The 20538-nt window shown below is 38.3% G+C and overlaps 1 protein-coding gene across 2 annotated transcripts in view; it reads right to left on the reverse strand.

Annotated features, from left to right (window-relative positions):
• SIPA1L1 (signal-induced proliferation-associated 1 like 1) overlaps positions 1–20538 on the reverse strand; it is a 77492-nt gene that overhangs the window by 9772 nt on the left and 47182 nt on the right. For both annotated transcript variants that reach the window (XM_010294292.1, XM_010294291.1), the window contains exons 11-15: positions 15796–15920; positions 12916–13034; positions 9961–10400; positions 3734–3973; positions 2511–2676 (exon numbers count right to left, since the gene is read on the reverse strand). In XM_010294292.1, coding sequence (XP_010292594.1) covers positions 2511–2676; positions 3734–3973; positions 9961–10400; positions 12916–13034; positions 15796–15920 — 1090 coding nt within the window. The remainder of the gene's footprint in view (positions 1–2510; positions 2677–3733; positions 3974–9960; positions 10401–12915; positions 13035–15795; positions 15921–20538) is intronic.

Raw genomic sequence — 20538 nt, forward strand, 5'->3', positions numbered from 1 at the left:
TATGAAGAGTTGCTCATCTGCACATAAAAATAGTTCTCTCTTCTCAAAGAGAAAAAAAAGTTTAAACACACAGTACTCTATTCCTGTGATCAATATCCCACGCTACACGGTGGGAGAAGAGCATAGAGGAGGGTCTATTGGTAGTGTACAGTGGAAGACAATCTGCCAGATTTTTTTTTTTTTTTGCCAAAACGTTAGGAATTTTAATATTAAAAGACTGCTGCATGTTTTGGTTTTATGATTAAGGATCAGAAACAATTAAGATTACTTCCAAAAGCCTGCTACCATCGAAAGACAAAGAAGGAAAGAGAAGCCTTGTCCCATGCCAACTTTTTATTATGTCAAATTCTCCCTTCGGCATTGCCTCCCTCGGGATATGCCCATTCATGTTCACAGTCTGAACCTTGCATATACAGTGAACACTACAGAAATGACAACTTCTGGTACACACTTGTCAGTATGTTACACTGAGGATCAAGCTGCTTTTTTGTTCTGAAATTTAAAAGCTCAAGCAGTTTCATGTTATGATCCAGTGAAATCTCCCAGTACTTGTCCTGAAGCGGCAAAGGAAAAGAAAGAATTTAGTCAAGGCTGGTATAGTTCACTTCATGTTAAAGCATTAGGAGCTGGAACCAGCAGTTAGTATCAGATGTTGAGATTAAAAGGTTGCAGAGATATGAACATCTGCTGGAGTCAGAACAGATGCCCCATGAGTAGGAAATACCTTCTGGTAATAGAGCAGAGGGAAGAGAAAAAGAAGGGTGACTTGGCTGAGAAGATACAATGCGTAAGTAGCAGGTAAGGAGATAAAGAAGGCTGGTAAGATAAGAAGAAGATAGACAAGACACAAAATCAGAGCCTAGAACAAATTCTACTAGCAAACAAAACCTCTGGCAGCCAACAGACAGGAAGGAGAAGGATTTTTGGTCTTTGTGCAGTGAACTAATGAAGGGCATTGTCATTCTTTTTCTTGTCTTTTTTTTTTAATTTTTACACTGTTCAAAAAGATTTTATGCTGTAAGAGCAACTTTTTTGTAAGATGAAATATAAAACATGCAGTGGGCAGAAATGACAGTTACGCTTTTAAAATGGAAAAGACTTAATTTATTGGTGTGATAGAATGTTATTAACTTGCTGAAATTTATCAAAAATATAACCTGCATTAACATACTTGTTACAGTCACCAGGAAATAAAGACCAGGGTAAGATTCACTAACCTCAAAGCAGAAAAACAACAAACTTGGGAACATACACACTTTTCCTGGTCTCCAGGTCACCTCTTTAAGCAGAATTTCTTTGAATGAGAACAATCCCCTTGCTCAAAACAACCAACTGGAGATGCCTGCACTGCTCATGTCTCACTCCCCTCAGAACTACCACAAACCTAAGAAAAAGATATCTTGCCATTGGTAAATTGGTTTTTTTTCCTCCATCCTCAAAGGTAACATCTGAAATAATCTGTGTATGGAACCTAGCACTTGCAAGTTTTAATAAGGATTTTGGGTTTTTTCAAGCCAAGAAGGAAGCTGCAGCTCTCTCTTCTGCAGGGTTGCTGTGGAAACCATTTGGGCTCTAGGTGATGAGCCTGAGCTGTTAAGCACTGACTGTACATGGAGACTGTAGAAATGAAGACGTTCTCTTCAAATGATGGATTTTAAAAATTAATACATGCACTTTTGTGTTATTATACACATTTGAAAATACATCAGGAAATGTTTCTAACTATTTATTCTGTATAAATATTTGATTAAGTTTCGGGTGTATTCTTGGTCCTTGTGCAGTAACAGAATTAGAGAGGCATAAAAGCGTGCTTTTTGCAAGGAGTTTCAATACAGTCCAAGAAGTCACTGTCTCGTGATGCAATCAGAGAAGAACAATTCAATGCATAAGACAACACTACAGGACTTTCCATGAGCCAGCAGTCCTAAACGTTCTTTGCAATTTGGCATACTAGTCTCAAAGTTTGCACACAAAACTGTAATAATATTGCAGTGACTGTAATAATGAAAGTGGTCCCCAAATGTATTTCTGTAGTAGATGAGTCTATGACAAATGGATGATCTTCTGTCTGTGATGAGAATTCAGGGAATGCCTTGCATTTTATTTTATTTTCCTGTTACAGAGGAGAACAGAAAAGATCCTATCTGAGAAACTCCCGAGTCCAGTGCAAAGTCCAACCGAGTAAGCTCTGTACGAATGAAACCTTCAGCTCTGAATGCTTTGGAAGCACTAGGCATTTTCTACACAGAAATCTTAAGAGCTTATCTTTTTCCAAATTGTGAAGCATTTGCTGTGTTAGTTGATATGCCTCAGCAGCAATGAACTGAATCATCAAATTCTTATACAGTGTAACTTTACACATTTCTCTTTTGTAACAACAGAAGTATGACTTGGATCAGAAGAGGACCTGTGCGTACCTTCAATAACGTATCAAATACCTTCAAGTATTCTCAGATTTCACTTAACTGTGACAAGCAATGGCCAGATGACAGACTGTCTCTCTACCATACCTTAAAATTCTTCTGGGATTCAGGTGTTGGGCTATCAAGATCTATCAATTTCTTCAGCTCTTCTTCAACAGTGGACTTGGATGCTCGTTTCGGTGATGCTCGTAGATCTCTTGCTGAAGCACGCAGCCGAGGGTGGGCCATTTCATTGCCATCACTCTGGTGACGTCTTAAATGAAATGGAACAGACACATTCAGGTCTCAAAGCCCTGGGGCAGGAGGTATGAATGAAACAAGAATTATAACACCCTCAAGGTTTTCAAAGAAAGAACCTAGGTAGGAGGCACAGAGGAGGGAAGGAGTTTCGCTAATACAGCGAGGAGCCTCATCTTAATTAATACCTGGTGAAACAATAAACTTGTTTAAAAACATCAACTAGCAACACACTTAAAGGGTATTGTAATACATTTTCCCAATAAGGGACTGAATCTATTAAAATAACGTGTATTCTGTAAAAACCTAAAAAATATAGATGTCAACAATGACTCCAAAAGCAGCAAATCACTAATTTTCTTTAATCTTTTAACTGGCTTTTAATAATGCAGTTATCACAAAGTTTCACCATCTCCTTTTGACATCCAGTTATTGGTATCATCTAGGGATACTGTGCTTGATCCTATAAAAGTCAAAAGGGTTGAATAAATTACTTTGAACTTTTTGAACCACTTGCTTTCCAAGTCATACTAGACTTAAAGGATCACTATTTTCACTAGTAAGTTGCTTCTCAATTTCTCTTCCAAAAGAGATGGTTGCATGTTGTAACACAGAGAGATCTGGGTTAGACCAGATACTGGCAGCAATCTTAACAAGGCAACACGGAGTGCCACAGACCTAATGCAGGCATGCGTGGTACTACTACATGGATGAGAGGCTTAAGGAAAACTCAGGTTCTACATTAAGAGGATTCTTAATATTTGCTAAAATAGCATTTTGAGTCACCCTTAAGAGGTCCCAAGGAAAGATAAGCTTTAATAGGAATGAAATCCATACAGCGCTCTAGAGATGATTAAAAAAATCTTATACAAGTTAACAGGGGTGAGATTAGCTTACTATCAAATATTTAAGCCTAACTCCAGAACTTTAGATTAGAGATTTAAGTTCTACAGAAGACTAGGCATTCTATTAAATAGTCTTGAGCTCTTCTATACAGAGCAGTGTCACTGATCTCAGTGCTTCTTTACAATTAAAGCAAATAACCAAACAAGATAACCAAAAAACAGTCTTACTTTCTTGAATCCATAAACCCCACTGAGTTTATTGTCCCTTCTGGCTTTTTCCATCCGATCAGATACTTGCTAGTAGCACCCTGGCGAGGGTAGAAAGTCCTAGGACCAGATGAGGAGGAAGAGGAGGAGGAGAAAGAAGGTGCGAGCTGCGGAGAAGTAGCAGAATGAAGCTCTTCTTTAGGTGAGCTTCTGGCACTGGTGAAAACAACCGGGCTGGCAGAGTGTCGTGAGCTCATGGTACTAGGAGAAAAACATAACAAAGAAAATTTCCCTCAAATGTGTATATATGCACCTTTTAAAACTATTTTTAAAGCAGAACTCTGGGCACAAGATGTTAACCTTATCAATAGTGGGCAGAGTAGCAAAACCAGTTCGCTCTTCTTAAGGGCCTCCCACCAATGTTTCATTAAAAACATCTCACACAGTAATGAAAAATTTTATAAGCAACCTCTAAGAATGCAATATACCACTGTCCTCTCATTCCCCTTCACAGGTGGGAAACCAAGGGTTCACGGTCATTAGGCAGCTTAAAATTAATACTAGAAATTGTAGTTGAATTAGCAAAAAAGAACCCAAGCCCAATTCTTTGCTGAAATTCCTGGCTGTGGAAGAAGACATATTTTGAACGAACTTAACCAACAGGAAACATCTCTTTAAAATCCTACAACAAACCAAAGAAGAAACCCATGCATCTTTCAAAAGAGGGCTTCCTGGATTTTGCCTGAAAAGCAGTTATCATTCGCAAAAAAGAGGACTCAAACTGAGAAGTTCAAGCAGGTCTCTAACATATATCACAATTTGTCTAGGTAGAAAAAGAGAGCTGTAATGACCAACTGCAGCTTATTGTTGGAAGGGGTGGAGCTTTAGATGGGAGCTACTCTTTAGTTATGCTGATATTCAAATCTGATGCAACTTGCACAATATCAGGAGCACGAAGGGTTAAGACAATATTTACTATAACAACCTTAAAAGGTCAGGCATTTCTACGTACAGTTACAGGAAACTTTCTGTACAGCCTTAGTACTGAAATAGTGTTATATATTTGGAGACCAGTTTTCTATCAGCTCTCTACACAACTTAGCCACATTTTCATCTCTGTATCCAACACTGCAAGAAAGGAATTTGAAACAGATGGACCCATGGTAAAGAACAGTTTCTGACTGAGAAATAAAAATTAGCTGGAACGCTGAATAAATTCACTGAATAATCTCTTCTTTCTTAGCTTAACAGAAAATTCTTCACCACTCATTTCATATCTTGGTAAAACAATGCACTTTCACATCTCTTTCTCATACTGAAACAGAAAAAAGAATTTAAGGTTAAATTTATGTTGCCATCTGGGAAAATAATCTCACCTACACTTAGCCTTATAGAAGTCAGTCACCTAATCTATGCCATTTCTTTGGCTCTTGCTGTAATCAGTGGAGAAACAGCCCTAAGAGGTGACTCTCCTCATCTTAGATTAGGTGTCTCAGATACACAGGGAGAATTAATGCTTTTGGACTTTCTCCTCTCTCCATTGACAACACATGGAGTCTAAAAAAATTCAACTATGTTTCATTTTCATACAGCTCAGCTTAAGCACCATGAGTCCCAACAGTTAAGTGCTGTGGATTTAATGAGGAGTCTGAGTGGACTGTAGTCTTCCCACGTCCAACAGCACCGGCTGCTGCAGCCCATGCTTCCATCTAATATACATGGGGGGGGGCTGCAAAGTCCCTCATATCAGGGGCAAGATGCATCTTTCCATACGTATGCAAGTCAAATGACAGTAATACAGGTTTTTCTAAATTATGTTTTTTTCTTCCCTCCATCTGTACATATGAAAGCCCTATATAAAAGATGGCAGATTGGGAAAATATAGGAAGAGATTTTCCTGTCCATCAAGCCTGTATATCTGGCACTGCACGATACAACCTTCGTATTAGTAACAGATATAAGTAAACATAATTTATAGCAAGAAAGCAGAGAAAAATAAGAGCAGAGGGGAGAGGCAGTAAATTTCTCCTCATTCCCCCGTCTTCTTTTCCAATATTGAAAGACAACTCCTACACATGCTGAGTAAACCAGCCCATCTGTGAGGCATCACCACCGCAAAATTAAACTGCCAAGATGTGAGGAAGATGCACATCTTTAAAGAAAACGTATGGAGCTACTTTTTATTTTTACTTTTACCCGCTTCTAAATACACTCAAGAAGTGGAGAGGTCTTTTGCTTCAGTGTAGGAAAAGGGAAATACTGATCACATTTCAGGATTCTTTAATCCATCAGGTAGTTTTCAAGGAACTGCTAGATGTGAGAAAACATTTCTTGATAAAAACCAGTAGCAACTCCTAGATGGGCTAGTAACGTGATGCTTAATATTACTAGGCAAAGAGAGTAAAAAATTACATTCAGTATGCTCTATGTAAAATTTATATATAAAATGCATATGTGTATATAATAAAATAATTATAATATTTTATTATATATCATAATGTATATACACATTGTGTATTTTAAGTATTATTACTTTAATATTTATTATAATACGTATCATATAATAGATGCCAAGAGTAGCCTGGCAAATAAGCAAGAAAATTAGCATACAGTTTTAAATACACTTTTCTTTAAAGTGTATTGTGTATTTTGAGCTGTGGTTTTACAATATAGTATTTTGGGAGGATATTCTGCTTCAGGAACTATGCACAGATCTGTGGATATGACTGAAGCGTCTCACCCTACAAGTAAACACCGGCAGGGCAACAGGAAAAAAAATGCTGACAGATAGAGACTCTCACTTCTTAACTGAGAGCATATTCGGAAAGCAAAAGGCTTTGGATAAACTCTAGAATAATAAGTCGCAGCTGGAACACTATGGCAGTGACAGGAAGAGATTAAGAGTGCTGGACCCCAGGAAGCATGCAGAGGATTCCTCATACTGCAACAGACACCAGGACCAGCTTGATTATAAATGGAAGAAATTCAGTCCTGTGTATTGTCAGAACACAAAGATAGCCACTGTTGGTCCCCCACCTCAGTAACTGAGGCATCAAGGATTAAATTAAGGAAAAATCAAAATATTACACGACAATCTGCAAGAATTGCAGATAAGGCATTCAAAAAAGCATTTACAATCATTAAATAATATTTCAGAGTATCTTAAAAATTATTAGAAGTAATGAAAAAGGTACCTGATTTGAAAAAGCCACTATTTGCCTTTTAGTTTTGGTAAGGGGACCGTAAAAAAACATATAGTTTAGATGGAAATGGAAGTTTGATTTTATTTTTTTCCTAGGGAATTCATGCCATCAGCGCATATGGCTTCATTTAATGACATTCAGCTATAATGATTCTGTATAATTACTGGCCTACATAATGCAATTCTCCTGGGATGCAATGAGAAATCTGCACAATCATCAGGAAGGACTTTGGGAATGGGGGTGGAGAAGAAAAATAAAACCCAGCCAGAAGCTCTGCTGTAAAAGTTAATCACTATAATTTACATTTTGCCACCAATTCTCAGGTACAAGTTCTTTTATGCACCATCAAATGATCTGAACACTAATTATCGCGCCTGTCTTCTACAGACACAAACACTCTGATTTGTGGTTGTTTTCTTTTCTTTTGTCGCTGAGTCCTTTTTAGGGCCAAATTCCTCCTCTTCTTGCTCAGAAACCTGACTCTAAAGACATCACAGACATTCTGGCATCCACAGGCAAAAGGTGAAAAGCGAGAAGCAAGAAAGGGTAACAATTTAGAAACCGATGAACACACTAATTAAGCTGTTCATTTCTCACAAAAAGTAGCCTGCTCAGAATCATCCTTTAGTCTCCCTTCCTTCACCTCCTTGAAGCAGGCGGCTGTGGCTACATTTTGGAAGTGCCAGTTTAACAAGCCTCCAGCCCCGAGCCTCCACGGATGGAGCGACGGGAGGGTGAGGAGCAAGCAGCCGGACCCAGGGCTTCTTCAGGTCAGCACCGCGGTTCAGTGTGCAACCACCAACCGAGGACGCCGTGAGAAACAAAACGGAAGCTTTTTAGCCCAGACTCTGCCTTTGCTTTATTGTGAGGCATCAAACACATGCACTAGTCTTCACAAATAAGAAATAATAAAGAAGGAACACAAGTCAAGTCTTTTTTTTTCTCCACCAAAATAAACAATGTGGGTGCAAGGATTGCAGTACTTCTCAACTACACATGCCCCATGTGTTCTACGAATTGCTACTATTCCTCTTTGTGAAGAGCTGCATTTTTAACATTTGATTTTTAAATGAAACTGAAGAAAAAACCCCAACTGTTTTCTTTAGCATAAAGTCTAGGGAACTTTTATCTGGAAACTTCAGCAACAGCCCCCAAAAAACATGCAGAGAACCATTTCAGTATCATCAGAGAAACATCATGTAAATTAATCCAAATCAACCAGTGAAAATACCATGTTTGGAGACACAATGCTATCATATAATAAATAATGAGACAACATCCTAGACTTAGGTTTTGTAATCAAGTTGCAAAGTAAATCCATGGAAGACAAAGATGAGCGCTGTCAGGGCATGCCTGCCCTGCGAAGATGTATTTAATTTTATTGAATTTTCTCGGCTTTTCTATTGAACTAATCCTGTTTGGTGCTCAGAGAAGAGGAAACCAGAACCTCAGATGTACTAAGATGTCACTCCCATTAGGCATGCTTTTACAGTAAGGCTTCCAAGAGTTACATGTAAGTCTTCCAAGCTTGAGTCGCTTCTGAAAAAAATCCTTCCAAATGGAAACACTACTGACAACTTTATTACAATCAGCATTTTGTGTAAGAATCTCACATTTGATGCTACTGCTAGTTACATTCAGACAAGTGCCACAGGGTATGTGGTAAACTCTGATGAACGTTAAAAAAAAATGCATGTAACACATTTGTCTTAAAATAAAAAGTATAAAACTAGATAACCACCATATAATTTTTTACCTTCATGAAAGGGGCACATGCTAACACTGCCCAAAATCTAAGTAAATTCCCCCGCATAATGTTTTTTACAGACTTGCTCAAGTCCTTCATGCATGCGTGCTACTGAGAACAGGTCTTAAAGACTTGGGTGGGACTTATACCAACTGAGTATGAGCTTTAATGCCAAAAATGGCCAACCAAGAGAACCAGCAAACCAGAGCAGGACTACCATTAATAGATGACTTAGTCAAAATTACCATGAGAAAGTACATGGAGACCATCCACTACAACACAGTCTCTATGACAACCCCCTACTTGCAGCTACTGTATGAGTTGTTAACTGTCTGATAAACATCTAGCCTTGCATAAATGTAGCTTTGCTCAAAATTATTAGCAAAAACCACTTCAGACTTCCAGTCTGCAGGTATTTTAGCTGCACACTCAAAACAGAGGTGCCTTAAGAATAAAAGTACAACAGTCGGGCTCCACAAGGCCAAGAAATTATGATGATCACACATCTTCCTTCAAAGACCTGTGTTTTCTTCCTTGTTGATAGTATGACACAATATGAGTATTTTTCAAAAAGCACACTGAATACTTCTTGGGAAGTGGGTTAGGAAAACGGTCCAAAGTAGAGACCAGCTGTCTTTGGCAGCTCAGATTAACTTGTAAAGTGGGTATCTTCCATCTGAGGTTTTCAAGCACATTATACATGTACTTCATATTGCCGATTTTACAAGTGGCAAAACTGAGGGAGAGAGGGAAGGTGACTAATGTGTCATACCCACAACCTTGCAGCAGAACGAGATTAAAATCTACATGCTAGCACCCCCAAGCAACTTGCTCTCAGTATTGATCATACTGACTTGCAAGCAGATGTCAAAACAAAAAAGACTGGGAAAAAAGTGCAAAACATATGAAATGTGTACTTGCAAGACTAAAAAAGAACTCCATATTAAACCGTTCATTAATAAAATGGACTGATCTCCTTTCTGATCCACATATGAACTGCAGTTGTCACAAGATATTCCTTATGAACACATCAGACAGGTGTCTGTCTTATGTTAGTTTAGTAGCAGCAGTATGGAATACGCTCTCAAAGACATTCTTCAGTGTTACAAGCATAGCAGATGCGAAGACTAAAGGCAGTGTTAATTTTCAGGCATTCTGCACAGTGAGATCTTTCAAAACACTGGTTAACATAAGTAGAAACCTTTCTCCAACATCCACTTCTCACTTTTGATAAGTTAGAGAGTGAGAATGGGAAAATGAGTGTGGAGGGGGTCAATCTCATAAGAGGTGAAAATTACCTTGTATGCGAGACAGCATCACTAAGACTGTAAGCACTGTTCTCCCTCGTTAGAGGACTGGAGGCTGGTTGACTCTTGCTGTGAATATCCAGACTCAGTGAAGACTCGGTCTTTCGGTCCATGTGGCTCTCTTTTTCTAATGTCCTGTCTGCAATGGAGACCACTTCGCTGGAGCTATGCCACAGTGGTGCCACCTTCTCCTTTGTTAGCCCTGTACGGGGAGATGTTGCTGCTCCCAGGGAGGCAGTGCTGCCATGGCTAGGTCCGTAGGAGGTGGTGTCTATGCCACTATCAGCTGAAGTCCCTTGAAGGTAGTTGTAGCTGTTCAGCTCTGATTCAGTGCGCTCTCCACTGTCATACCATTTCTCATCACTGTGAGCACTGGAGGCATTGCTGGAGAGGGTATTGCTGCTGGAATGGCTGGAGTAGTGGCTGTCAGACTACAAAAGAAACAACAATCCCCAAAAAACCACGGTTGTAAGTTTATTTCAGAATTATGGCAGTAAACAGGAGGAGGAAATAAACGGTTACAAAAAAGTCACCACTGCACAACAGGAGCTATTCTACCTTGAGGTATTTATGGATAGATACATGGAGGAGACTAATAAACTCTAAAAATTTCATTCCAACACAATGCATGTGCTGTTCTGGGTGCACATAAAAAGCTTTCATACGGATTTGGAAGCCATGGCTTAACTATTCAGGGAAAGACAGAGTTGTTCGTATTGCGTCCAAAAATACTATATTTACACTGTTTCCTTTCAAGCAGAGTTCTGCTCAGCCCAGTCCAATCCAATGACATTGGCTGAGCTGTGTAGACTTTGGATTGATTTATAACTACTAAAATTAAAAATATCTAATTTTAAGACTCCGATATTTTAGACCATGAAAAATAACTAATCCACAGAAAGTGCAGGTGTTATTTTAATAATCCAATTGCCTATCAAAGGGTTAAAGTAGGGCAAAATAACCACTGCTCTTCCTACCCTTTTGTAGTAGGGTGTATTTCCTCCTGAGCAGGTGTGTCTTTTGCAAATGATCACTGAAATGCCATTTAACTAATCTGAAATTGTTTTCCAAAAGGCAAAATTGGAAGAAAGGAAGCTTTAATGCAATGCTTTGAGGTTGTCCCATCAGGGCATGCCAGTGTCTGGCTGGTTTGTGCGTTCTGTCCTTGGTTACAGCCAGCTGTTATGAAGAAACATGGAGGACATTCAGTCCTCAATTCCATAGTGGGCATTGATGGAATATACCATTACAGGAAGAATTTCTTGCCATACACCCATCGTTGCTTAGTAGCTCACCTGCCTTTGGGGTATTTATATCCAGCTGAATGCCTTAATTTTAGTTTCCATCTACAGAATGTATCTACCTTCTGACCATCTATATAATCAGAACTGAAGCAGTTTTTCAGTAGGCAACGGAACTTGTTTGGTGACCAGATGGCCCAGGAATAAGGGAAGGCATGGAAAGCAGACTTAGAGCCACTTCTATTTGTCTACCCTTGGAGTTTTGGCTAACAGGCAAGGGGAAAGATCCCAGACAAATATAAAAGAGTAGATACTGTTTCTGTTTTCACTGGAAAAGAGGTAAAATAGAGAATGAATGTATACAGAGAGCAAGAAATTTCAGCATCCACAATTCTTGTTATACTAAAGCAAGAATTGACAGAAAAACAGAAGGACTGTGGAGTTGATCTGGACTCCTAGTTATTTCCAATTAAAGTTACTGCTCTTCATTAGTAACTGCATCACTCCCCCTCCATCTGTCTACATAATAAAGATTTACTTTAACAATGATTAAATAAGAAGAATGCAAGCATTAATAATTCCAGTACTACACTTCGCACACAAGCTAATGAGTTATGTATTACACCATTATACGGTCAAATACATCTCATGGAAAAACAGGTCAATCTAAATACAAAAACTAGTTTGTGCTCCTAAGAATATGAAGACAGGTGTGGTGGTGTTGGTGGTTTTTTTTTTTGTTTTGTTAGGTTTTGTTTGTTGGGGTTTTTTTTTAATAATAAAGACATGTTGTTATGAATTAATAACCTAAAAGCCAATTCTACTGAAAGAAGAATGCTGGTGAGCAGGAGCAAGTAATAAACACCTAAATAAATGCAACTAATACTTTCAGTATAATCACACAACACAACTCCATATTTTAGCTGATGGTACAAATAAACAAACACACTAAATGATACAGCTTATTGGGTAATTTAAAATTTAGAGAGTGGGTGTTTTTTTTTGAGTCTAACCACTTAAATAATTTTCAAGATATTTTAAGTTTATGAACACTACTGCATTTATCTGTCTCTCTGTATGTAAATCAGGAAGTTACAGTTTCCAAAAAGGTGTAAATATCTAACTCTGCAGAGACAGAAAGGCAGGATTTACCATTTAGACACTAAACACAAATAAAACAAGAAAGATTTTTTTCACTAGGATTCCAGCAGACCTTTCAGACAACGTCTTCCAACTGAGTGCAAGGCAGATTATGGAAAAGAAGTAACAGTTACACTAGGTGAGGAAAGTGGAGAAAATACAAAACCAAAAGCAAGATCACTGTTCTGTTTCAAAGAAGCAGCTTTGAGTGTTGCATTCTAAAATATATTAGTAAGCTTTAAGTCTCACATGTGAGGGCTAGGAATAGCTTTGCAAACTCTCACAAATTCTCTACTTATCGCAAGATAACAGACAAGAAGTTGCTGTTCGACTGGCAACTACTAAGTATTTCAGTAAGCTGTGCTTAGCTTCTGTAGGGTTCAGGAAACAACAGGTCTGCTCTACTGTTTCCCCATGTTCTAAGAGGGTACAGGGCTTGAGGATTTTTTTTCTCTTTCTTGTTTTAACTGTCACTCTAAATATAACTTTGAACACCACTTTTGGTATCAAGAGCTTGTAGAGCAAGAGCAAAACGTTAAGTAATTCCTTTTTTATGGTAACTTACATGACCCTGCTTATTTGGAGACAAATGAACCACAGGATCCTGTCTCATCAGTCTTCCACTGGGGCTTTCTCTGAAAGATGGCAGTACTTTTGATACTGCTGGGAGATGGCATGTTGGTTCTGCAATACAGCACACAACGATGTACTAAGGAGCGTAAGCAGTGCAACAAACTAAGAAAATGCATAATCTAATTTTACACTGCAATTTTTCCAATACTACCATTAGTTAAAAACTTTGGATACCTAATATGAAATTCATTCCAAATTAAAAAACCAAACCCAAACATACTGTGACAAAACACAGGTGAATAAGTGAGACCCCATTCCTGCCTGGCGCAAATCAGTAAGACTCCATGAAAACCCAGCAGCCACCATCCTAGCTTTTGTTAGAACAACCAGAATGGTACCATGCCCCTGTTGTCCAACAGCACTGTATCAAAGCATTAAAACAGCAGAATATTAATTTTCACAGTGTATCAACATTGTTTCTTTATATGCACATTGCCTGTGGACAAGACATTAAAAAATCCGAAGATCCACATTTCCTTAAACTGTATTTACGCAAGGCAGGACAATAGCAAAAATCTACAGTGATCACTTCAAATGAACACATTTTCTCCAGTACAACTACTACACACATTTCTTGTCAAAGTTCAGGTGAGTTAAATATTTTCTAATTGAAGAGACAGCAAAAATCTGTTGAAATCGCAATATTCCTTAAAAACTGATGGCTGTGAATGTGGAAACTGCATAGATTTACAAAAGAAAGGAATACTTACTAAATTAAACTAGACAAAAGTGGACAGAATTCAAATCATTCATCTTACGTGGACACTCGTAGGAGTGCTCTTTTCCAATTAAGCTTATTTTTTCCAAGGAGATAACTATGGCGGTCTAGAGGGTATTCAGACAGCCCTTCAGGCAGGTAACTGCCTTCTCAGACCACAAGGTCAGTATTTTAAAGAGGGTCTTTCTTAGTTGTAACTTTTTATCTGTATTTTCTCTCCTGTGGTTATGCAATATTCTGCACTTCTAAAAATGCTGCCTTTAAGTAGAATATGTGCTTATGAGCATCAAGTATTTAACAGCACCCATGGGAATTAGCAGTGCTTTTCCCCCCCACAGCTACAGTTTGTTCATCTCGATATGCAGCACAACTATTTTTTGTTAAAAACAAAGTTAAAAGTTTTATTTTAAATATGTATTAAAAAAAAAAGAAATCAAACTTGATTCACCCTGGTAAGTGGTAGCAAGCAGTGCTGAAGCACGAAGAACAAAGGTCTTTTGTAGCTAAGAACAGGCCAGGAAGGAGTGAGTGGGTGGATTCACCGCACCTAATGCCTTATTTACCTTGAGACAGATTATCCCAAGTGGAAATGTGCTTATTTGTCATAAACCAAACTTTCACCTAGATTCACCAGACTGGAAATAAAGTCTCCAGTCAGAGATGCAGCTTCCAACTGCAACTCTACGGATGCAGGACAATACACAAGAGATAACATACAGGGATTAAATGTCAATATGCATTTCTCAGTCTTTGCCAAATGCCGGAGCCACCTCTTCTACCACACAATTTTTCCTGTTCTTTTTGGCCTTATTTATTTTGCCAATATGGTGACACCTGACACTGTAGAACAGAACCTGCTGGCAGCTCCACTCAGTGCCAGCACCAACACCCAAATGTTGGTCTGCAAAAGTAACGCTGAGCAAAAGATCAGTTTTACATGCGTCATTACCATCACAGTATCAAAACATATGCGATTAAAAATTGTTCTACAAAATGAGAACTGCAGATCAGTACAATCACAGCTTTTTAGTGAGAAGTATGGGGGGAGTTGTGAGGGAGGGACTGACAGATGGCTTCAACAACAAGGCACAGCTCACTGAGGTTGTGAAGGTATGTGAACAACGTACATCTCCAGAACCCGAGGTTGGCATTTGCCCTAAACTCCTGCTGATCTCACTGAACCTTATTCTGTGCTCAACACAAGTCCATTTATATAGAACAAAAGCTATGTGTGGAACAGAAAAAGTATGGAATTGTTTAATCTATGGTAACAAAGTTAGAAAAAAACAATCTATCAATCTTGACCATGGTCATCATGTTGGATCAATGCTGTTTGTAGACAGGACATTTCCATTGGTGTCAAAATCTCATTGGTATCCATTCAAGTCAAGCCTTAGCTGCAGCAAAAGGTCTATGTGCAAAAACTTCAAATAAAGGCTTAACAATACAAATTCTCAGTACCCAGCTGTTTTATGTAGTTAATATGTTCCCCCAGCTGACAGCTTAATTACCAAGTGCAATGAAAATGTATACACTGGTGGAAGGCGATTACCAAGCCTACCAAGATTTACTTCACTATTTAAACTTTAATTGCATTTTCTTCCATTTTGTACATGGTATTTTTATAGCTTCGATGATCAAACAATCAATTTGCATTTATACAGCACCGTTTGAAAGGGAGCATCACAAGTGCTTTAGACAAACTAAGCAAAAATTAAAGTAAGCCAAGCCACTCGGGAGAGTAAGTGAGGTCAAACAAGTCCTCAACAGCAAGACAAATTAATAAGCGTGTCTACCCACTGCTTCTAGAAGGACAGAGTGTTTCAGAGTAACAGCATTAAGGTAGATTTAGTCCCACAATCAAATGAACTGAAATCAGTTCTTCCTCAGGTGATACTCATAGGTCTCAATGAAACAGCCCGCAGAAGCTAGTACATGCTCCAGACCTAATTATTCCTCCTGATCAACAAGGTTAACTTTCAAAGACACTGAAAACACAGTTCTTAAGAGGGTTCTCTCTCTGCGTGGAGAGGTATTGCCAAAGTCACCTCGTGGTTAGCACCACTTGCTCACTGTAAAGAATTAATTACCTACCCATCTGGTCAGCGATACTATCCTCACTTCTTTGCCAGCTGGGTGTGGATTTGCCGCTACCACCCGTATCTGATTGCGTGTTCTGCCTGTCAATGGAAGCAGGGGATCTACGGCTAATTCCAAACCTGTTGTAACACCCCAAAAAAACAAAGCAGATAATGATTTTAAATATGCATAAATCTCATATAAGGGGAAAAGAGCACTTTTAAGATCCTAGTGTCAAACAACAGGGCAGACCAATGCACAGCACAACTGCTTTAAGGATTTATAATGCTCTTCCATTTAATTTTTATAGCAGCTCTCAGGACCCATTTAGCACCTTTAACACATAAGATTACAGCACACATTAATTTATTGAGCATCTTTGATCAAGAACATCTTGTTACAGTGCATACAATTAAAAAAAAAAAGCAGACCACAACATTGATGTTTACATGGACAGGAGACCAGACATGGTTACAGAAAATTGACCACAATGAGTGAAACTTAAAAGTTTGGCTAAAAACCACAAAGGGAAATGAGGTGTGTTTATCAGGAAAATATATCAAGAATGGATCCTTTTAGCTGGGAAAGCACTATCTTGAACTAGTTAAAGTGAGCATCAGAAAGTTTGTTGGGACAATCCCATGGATCTCAGCCACCTTCCTGGGTTCTAAGCAAAAGACTAGTAAGATCATACCTAGGTGATGCAGACATATATGCAAACAACATAAATGCATGCAGGACAATATTACACTGCCAAATATTTTAATTAAGCATTTATAAAATTCACTGTATTGGTTATGGATTCCTAAAACCCAGGGTTAATAAATTCTGTAAATTATTAAGTTATTTGATAATAAAATCATTTGAGTGGACTAGTGCAAATAAATACAACAGCTTTCCTGCATATATAGACATATATACCTACTGCTGTAGAAGAAAGCATACAGAGTAAAACGAAAGCTGTGCTCAATGGACTTTGCAAATCCTGCTAGATCACTTAGATGGATTTCAGAAAGCTCAATAAACATACAGTAAACTCAAGGAGAACAACCTAATGACAAAGGAGACACAATAGTGCCTCTGTGCCACACCGAAGTCTACATGCCTTATGCCTAAAAGCCTGTAAGAATTCAATCTATAATTCTGTATTACTTACAAGTCACAAGTCTATAAGAATTTATAGTTACATTCAGAATTAGCAGATCAACCATTAAGAACTCGTCAAGACTAATGCATTTTTTTTTTAGATCAGAGATACCCTGAAGAAAAAAAGAATTCCCCAAACTCTACATGCACAGAGTAACATCCAAAAAAATTACAAGTTGATATATTCTCTATATATCAAGGAGTTTCCTTAGCTATTATGTTAGACACAACAGGAAATAAAATACCCAAACTGTGCTTTCTACTCACTCTACTAGGTACAGACTGCCCAATATGACCTCCAATGTAAAACAGACCTCTGCCCAACTGTCAGTACCGCCTCAGTGTGGCTCTCTCATTGGAAAGTTCATGTACCATCATATGACTCAGAACAACAAAATCCCACTTCCATCCTTAAAGACAAGCAGCTGGAATATGACTGTACATGCAGCACAGCTCCAGAATGTCCTATTTTGAAATGTAGGTCTTTAAATTTTACCAAACATGACCCTACTTTCCTTTGCTTTACTGCTCCCTGGTATAGTCAACATATGTTTTGCTGTATTAAAAAAAAAAAAAAGGAAAGAAAACCTGGATATATCTGCCTTCTGAATACAAACAATTTAAATTTAAATTGCATTAAGTGAGCAAGGCTTTTCCTTTTCTATTCACACAGACTAGCTAGCATTTCACTTCATCAAATACCTAAATTAAACATGATGAATTCAATACCAATTCAACAGACGCACAAAAAGTCTAAACACAACATTTCAAAAGCTGATGGATTCTTTAAACTGATTTGAGGTAATGTTCAAATTTTTAACACTTGTAAAGTCTTTAGGGAAGAACATCTTTTCATGATAAATAACTAGAAGTTGGGAGCTAAAAAAAAAAAAAAGCCAAAATCCCAAGAAATCTTGGTGTGATGAAGTTGTGTTGCATCAGTATTTTACTTCCTATGCGTTGTCCTCTTACCTAAACCCCATAATGTTCATATGTATAAAAGCAGCGAATTTTGCATTTGGCATATTTTATGATTTGGGATCTTTTTTCCAAGATTAGAGATACACAAAACCACCATGTTTCTAATTTTATTTCATTAAATTCACTGCTCTACTAATTGAGCAGCAAAAAATATCTTTAGATTGCCTTTTTTACATGAAGTGGGCTATTTAAAAGCAGGAATAATAAATGCAGGTGGTGCTACATTCTATGCTGCTTAAATATATAGCCCATTAGGGTATGTAGGAATGACCCCAAAACAGTCCAAGGAGAAATCAATCTGGATTAAAAGAACAGTGAAATTGTCTAAATATACATTTTTATATACATGTCATAAGAAGGAACTTGTTATTTCAGTATTTTTGATTTTCATTTTTACATTCTACCATCATTTTTTACATATACATACCTTCAGGTAAGCACCGGATAAGTATACAAAACACACATATATACATCAAGACAAATCTCGATATTCTTGAAGGCAGTGAAGTTTTTGCCTATATCCAGATTAGGATATGGACCAATACTCTAGAAGAGGCAGCAGTTACTGCTCTTACCAACGTCTGACAGAGGTTGGACTCACACCCATGCTTCCAGTCATTTAAGTTTCACAGACTTTCCAAATCTGTCATATCATGCGACAAGAAATATATACACAAATTATGCAGTTGAGACTTCTTGCACTGGGAAATCTCAGGGACTGGCATACCTAGAGCACACGGCAGCCTCACCTCACGAAGATTACCTTCGGGACATGGTGCCCCCTTGGCTAGGTACCTACCCCAGCCCATCCTTCTCTCCAACATCTCAGCAACTGAATGCTACAATAGGTCTCCCCTATTTTAACGACATATATGGGTTAATTGCTGACCAGCTCTACCTGGTACATCGAACGTCACTACAGAGCTGCCTGAACCTGGTCTCTCAGACGAATCTCAACAGAAGATGCACATGGAACTGCAATGATTTTTAGCAATGTGACAGACATTACTTTGCTTATTGAGGCAAGAGAAAGTTTCCTTCATAATTGTATTTTTCATGCTTTCCATGAAAAATGGAAAATCTTTTTTCATGCCTGGCAGGAAGTGTTTGGAAATGCCTGAGTAAATGTGATTCATGTGTACAAGGACAATATGGGAGGCAAAGTGCTTTTCTTATAAGAATAGAACACAATAGTCAAATAATTGGAACGTAGTAAGTGATTTTTCTTTTTTTTAAAAAAAGCACCCAGTAAGGAACATGCAAAGTTTATGTATTAATGACTTCTTTCATTATTCCATTTAAGGTGTTTCCTTGCACCAAATTAAAACTTCAAAACCAAAAAGACTGTATACACAAGGTTTCTAGGACACATCTCTCTGCTGAACTTGCAAAATGCTCAGAGTGTTGTAGTGAACATATGTGTATAATTAACTTAAAAGATGGAAAAGGGCTGGGATGGGTGCTGGTGTGCTCTGAGGCCAATTCAAAAAAAAAACCCCAGCGTGTCTGAAAATCCCTTCCTACTCAAGCAGTTACGGTTGCGATGGTATAAGGACATATGGCAGCAATACCTTTTTTGTAGAGCAAGTGATGTAATTGGAAAAGAGCAGACAAGATACTGGGAGCACAAGCTGCTCTTCAGAATGTAAGGCAACACGTAAGTGATGCTGGCATGAATGAGCCAGGAAGTATTCAGTGTATAAAGAGGTTAAGTGCTTTTTCCAGCTGCAGAGATCTGGACACATTTCTATTTAGTTTCCTAACAGCAAAGTTTAATGGGTTTAGAGCACATCTCCTAATGTCAGTAGGACTTAAGCACAAACTTAAATAATGACCTGAACAGGCCTGATAGTCTCATGAATCAAAGCCTTCAGGAAGGTGTGCAGCAGAGATGGCCTCTTCAGAAAACCTCAAACTGAGCTGCAAGGAGAAGGACAGGGAGGACAAATCTTCAGTGGCAGCACTTGTCCCAACACACGCTCAGAATAGCATTCTCTGGGCTGACAGAGCGCAGCGTCCCCTTACAGGCACCCAAACAGGCAAAAGACAGTACCTTGTGCTAAGCAGTTCCTGACAATGGTATTTAATCTTCGTAATAACACATTTTTTAAAATAGATACTTCTACTTTATAAAGGACCAAACCAGAATGAATTACACACAATGACTTGCAACATACTCAAGAAGACTTCAGAGGGAAGCTTTGCAGTGTGAACTATCAGCAGTTTTGCCCCTTTATCTCCTCTACAGGATGTGATTTGGAATGTGGTAGACAGCTCTCCTGCTGCCAATTATTTTTTCCCCTACTTAATGATGCTTGCTTTATTGCTCCTCTCAGTGCTCTCTGAAAATGATACAGATTTCATTTCTTCCTCTGCAAGTTGCCCCTTACGTTGACATTGGATCACTTCAGAGAGTTTGAGGATTTCTGGAAAGCTGGAAGAGAGCACCTTAAAACAGGATGACCGTGAATATGTGAAAAAGATGCTAGCTGTGGATTACTTAGCACTTTTGTGACTACACATCTGAAGTCTTGGTTGCACACAACAGTACCTTGCTTCAATTATCAACACAGACTGCAAAGTCCAAAACCTATTACTTATTTCTTTTTAGAATCTAAACTTGTGAAATGC

Source organism: Phaethon lepturus, unplaced genomic scaffold (genome assembly GCF_000687285.1).
Source record: "Phaethon lepturus isolate BGI_N335 unplaced genomic scaffold, ASM68728v1 scaffold2249, whole genome shotgun sequence".
NCBI classification, from domain to species: domain Eukaryota; kingdom Metazoa; phylum Chordata; class Aves; order Phaethontiformes; family Phaethontidae; genus Phaethon; species Phaethon lepturus.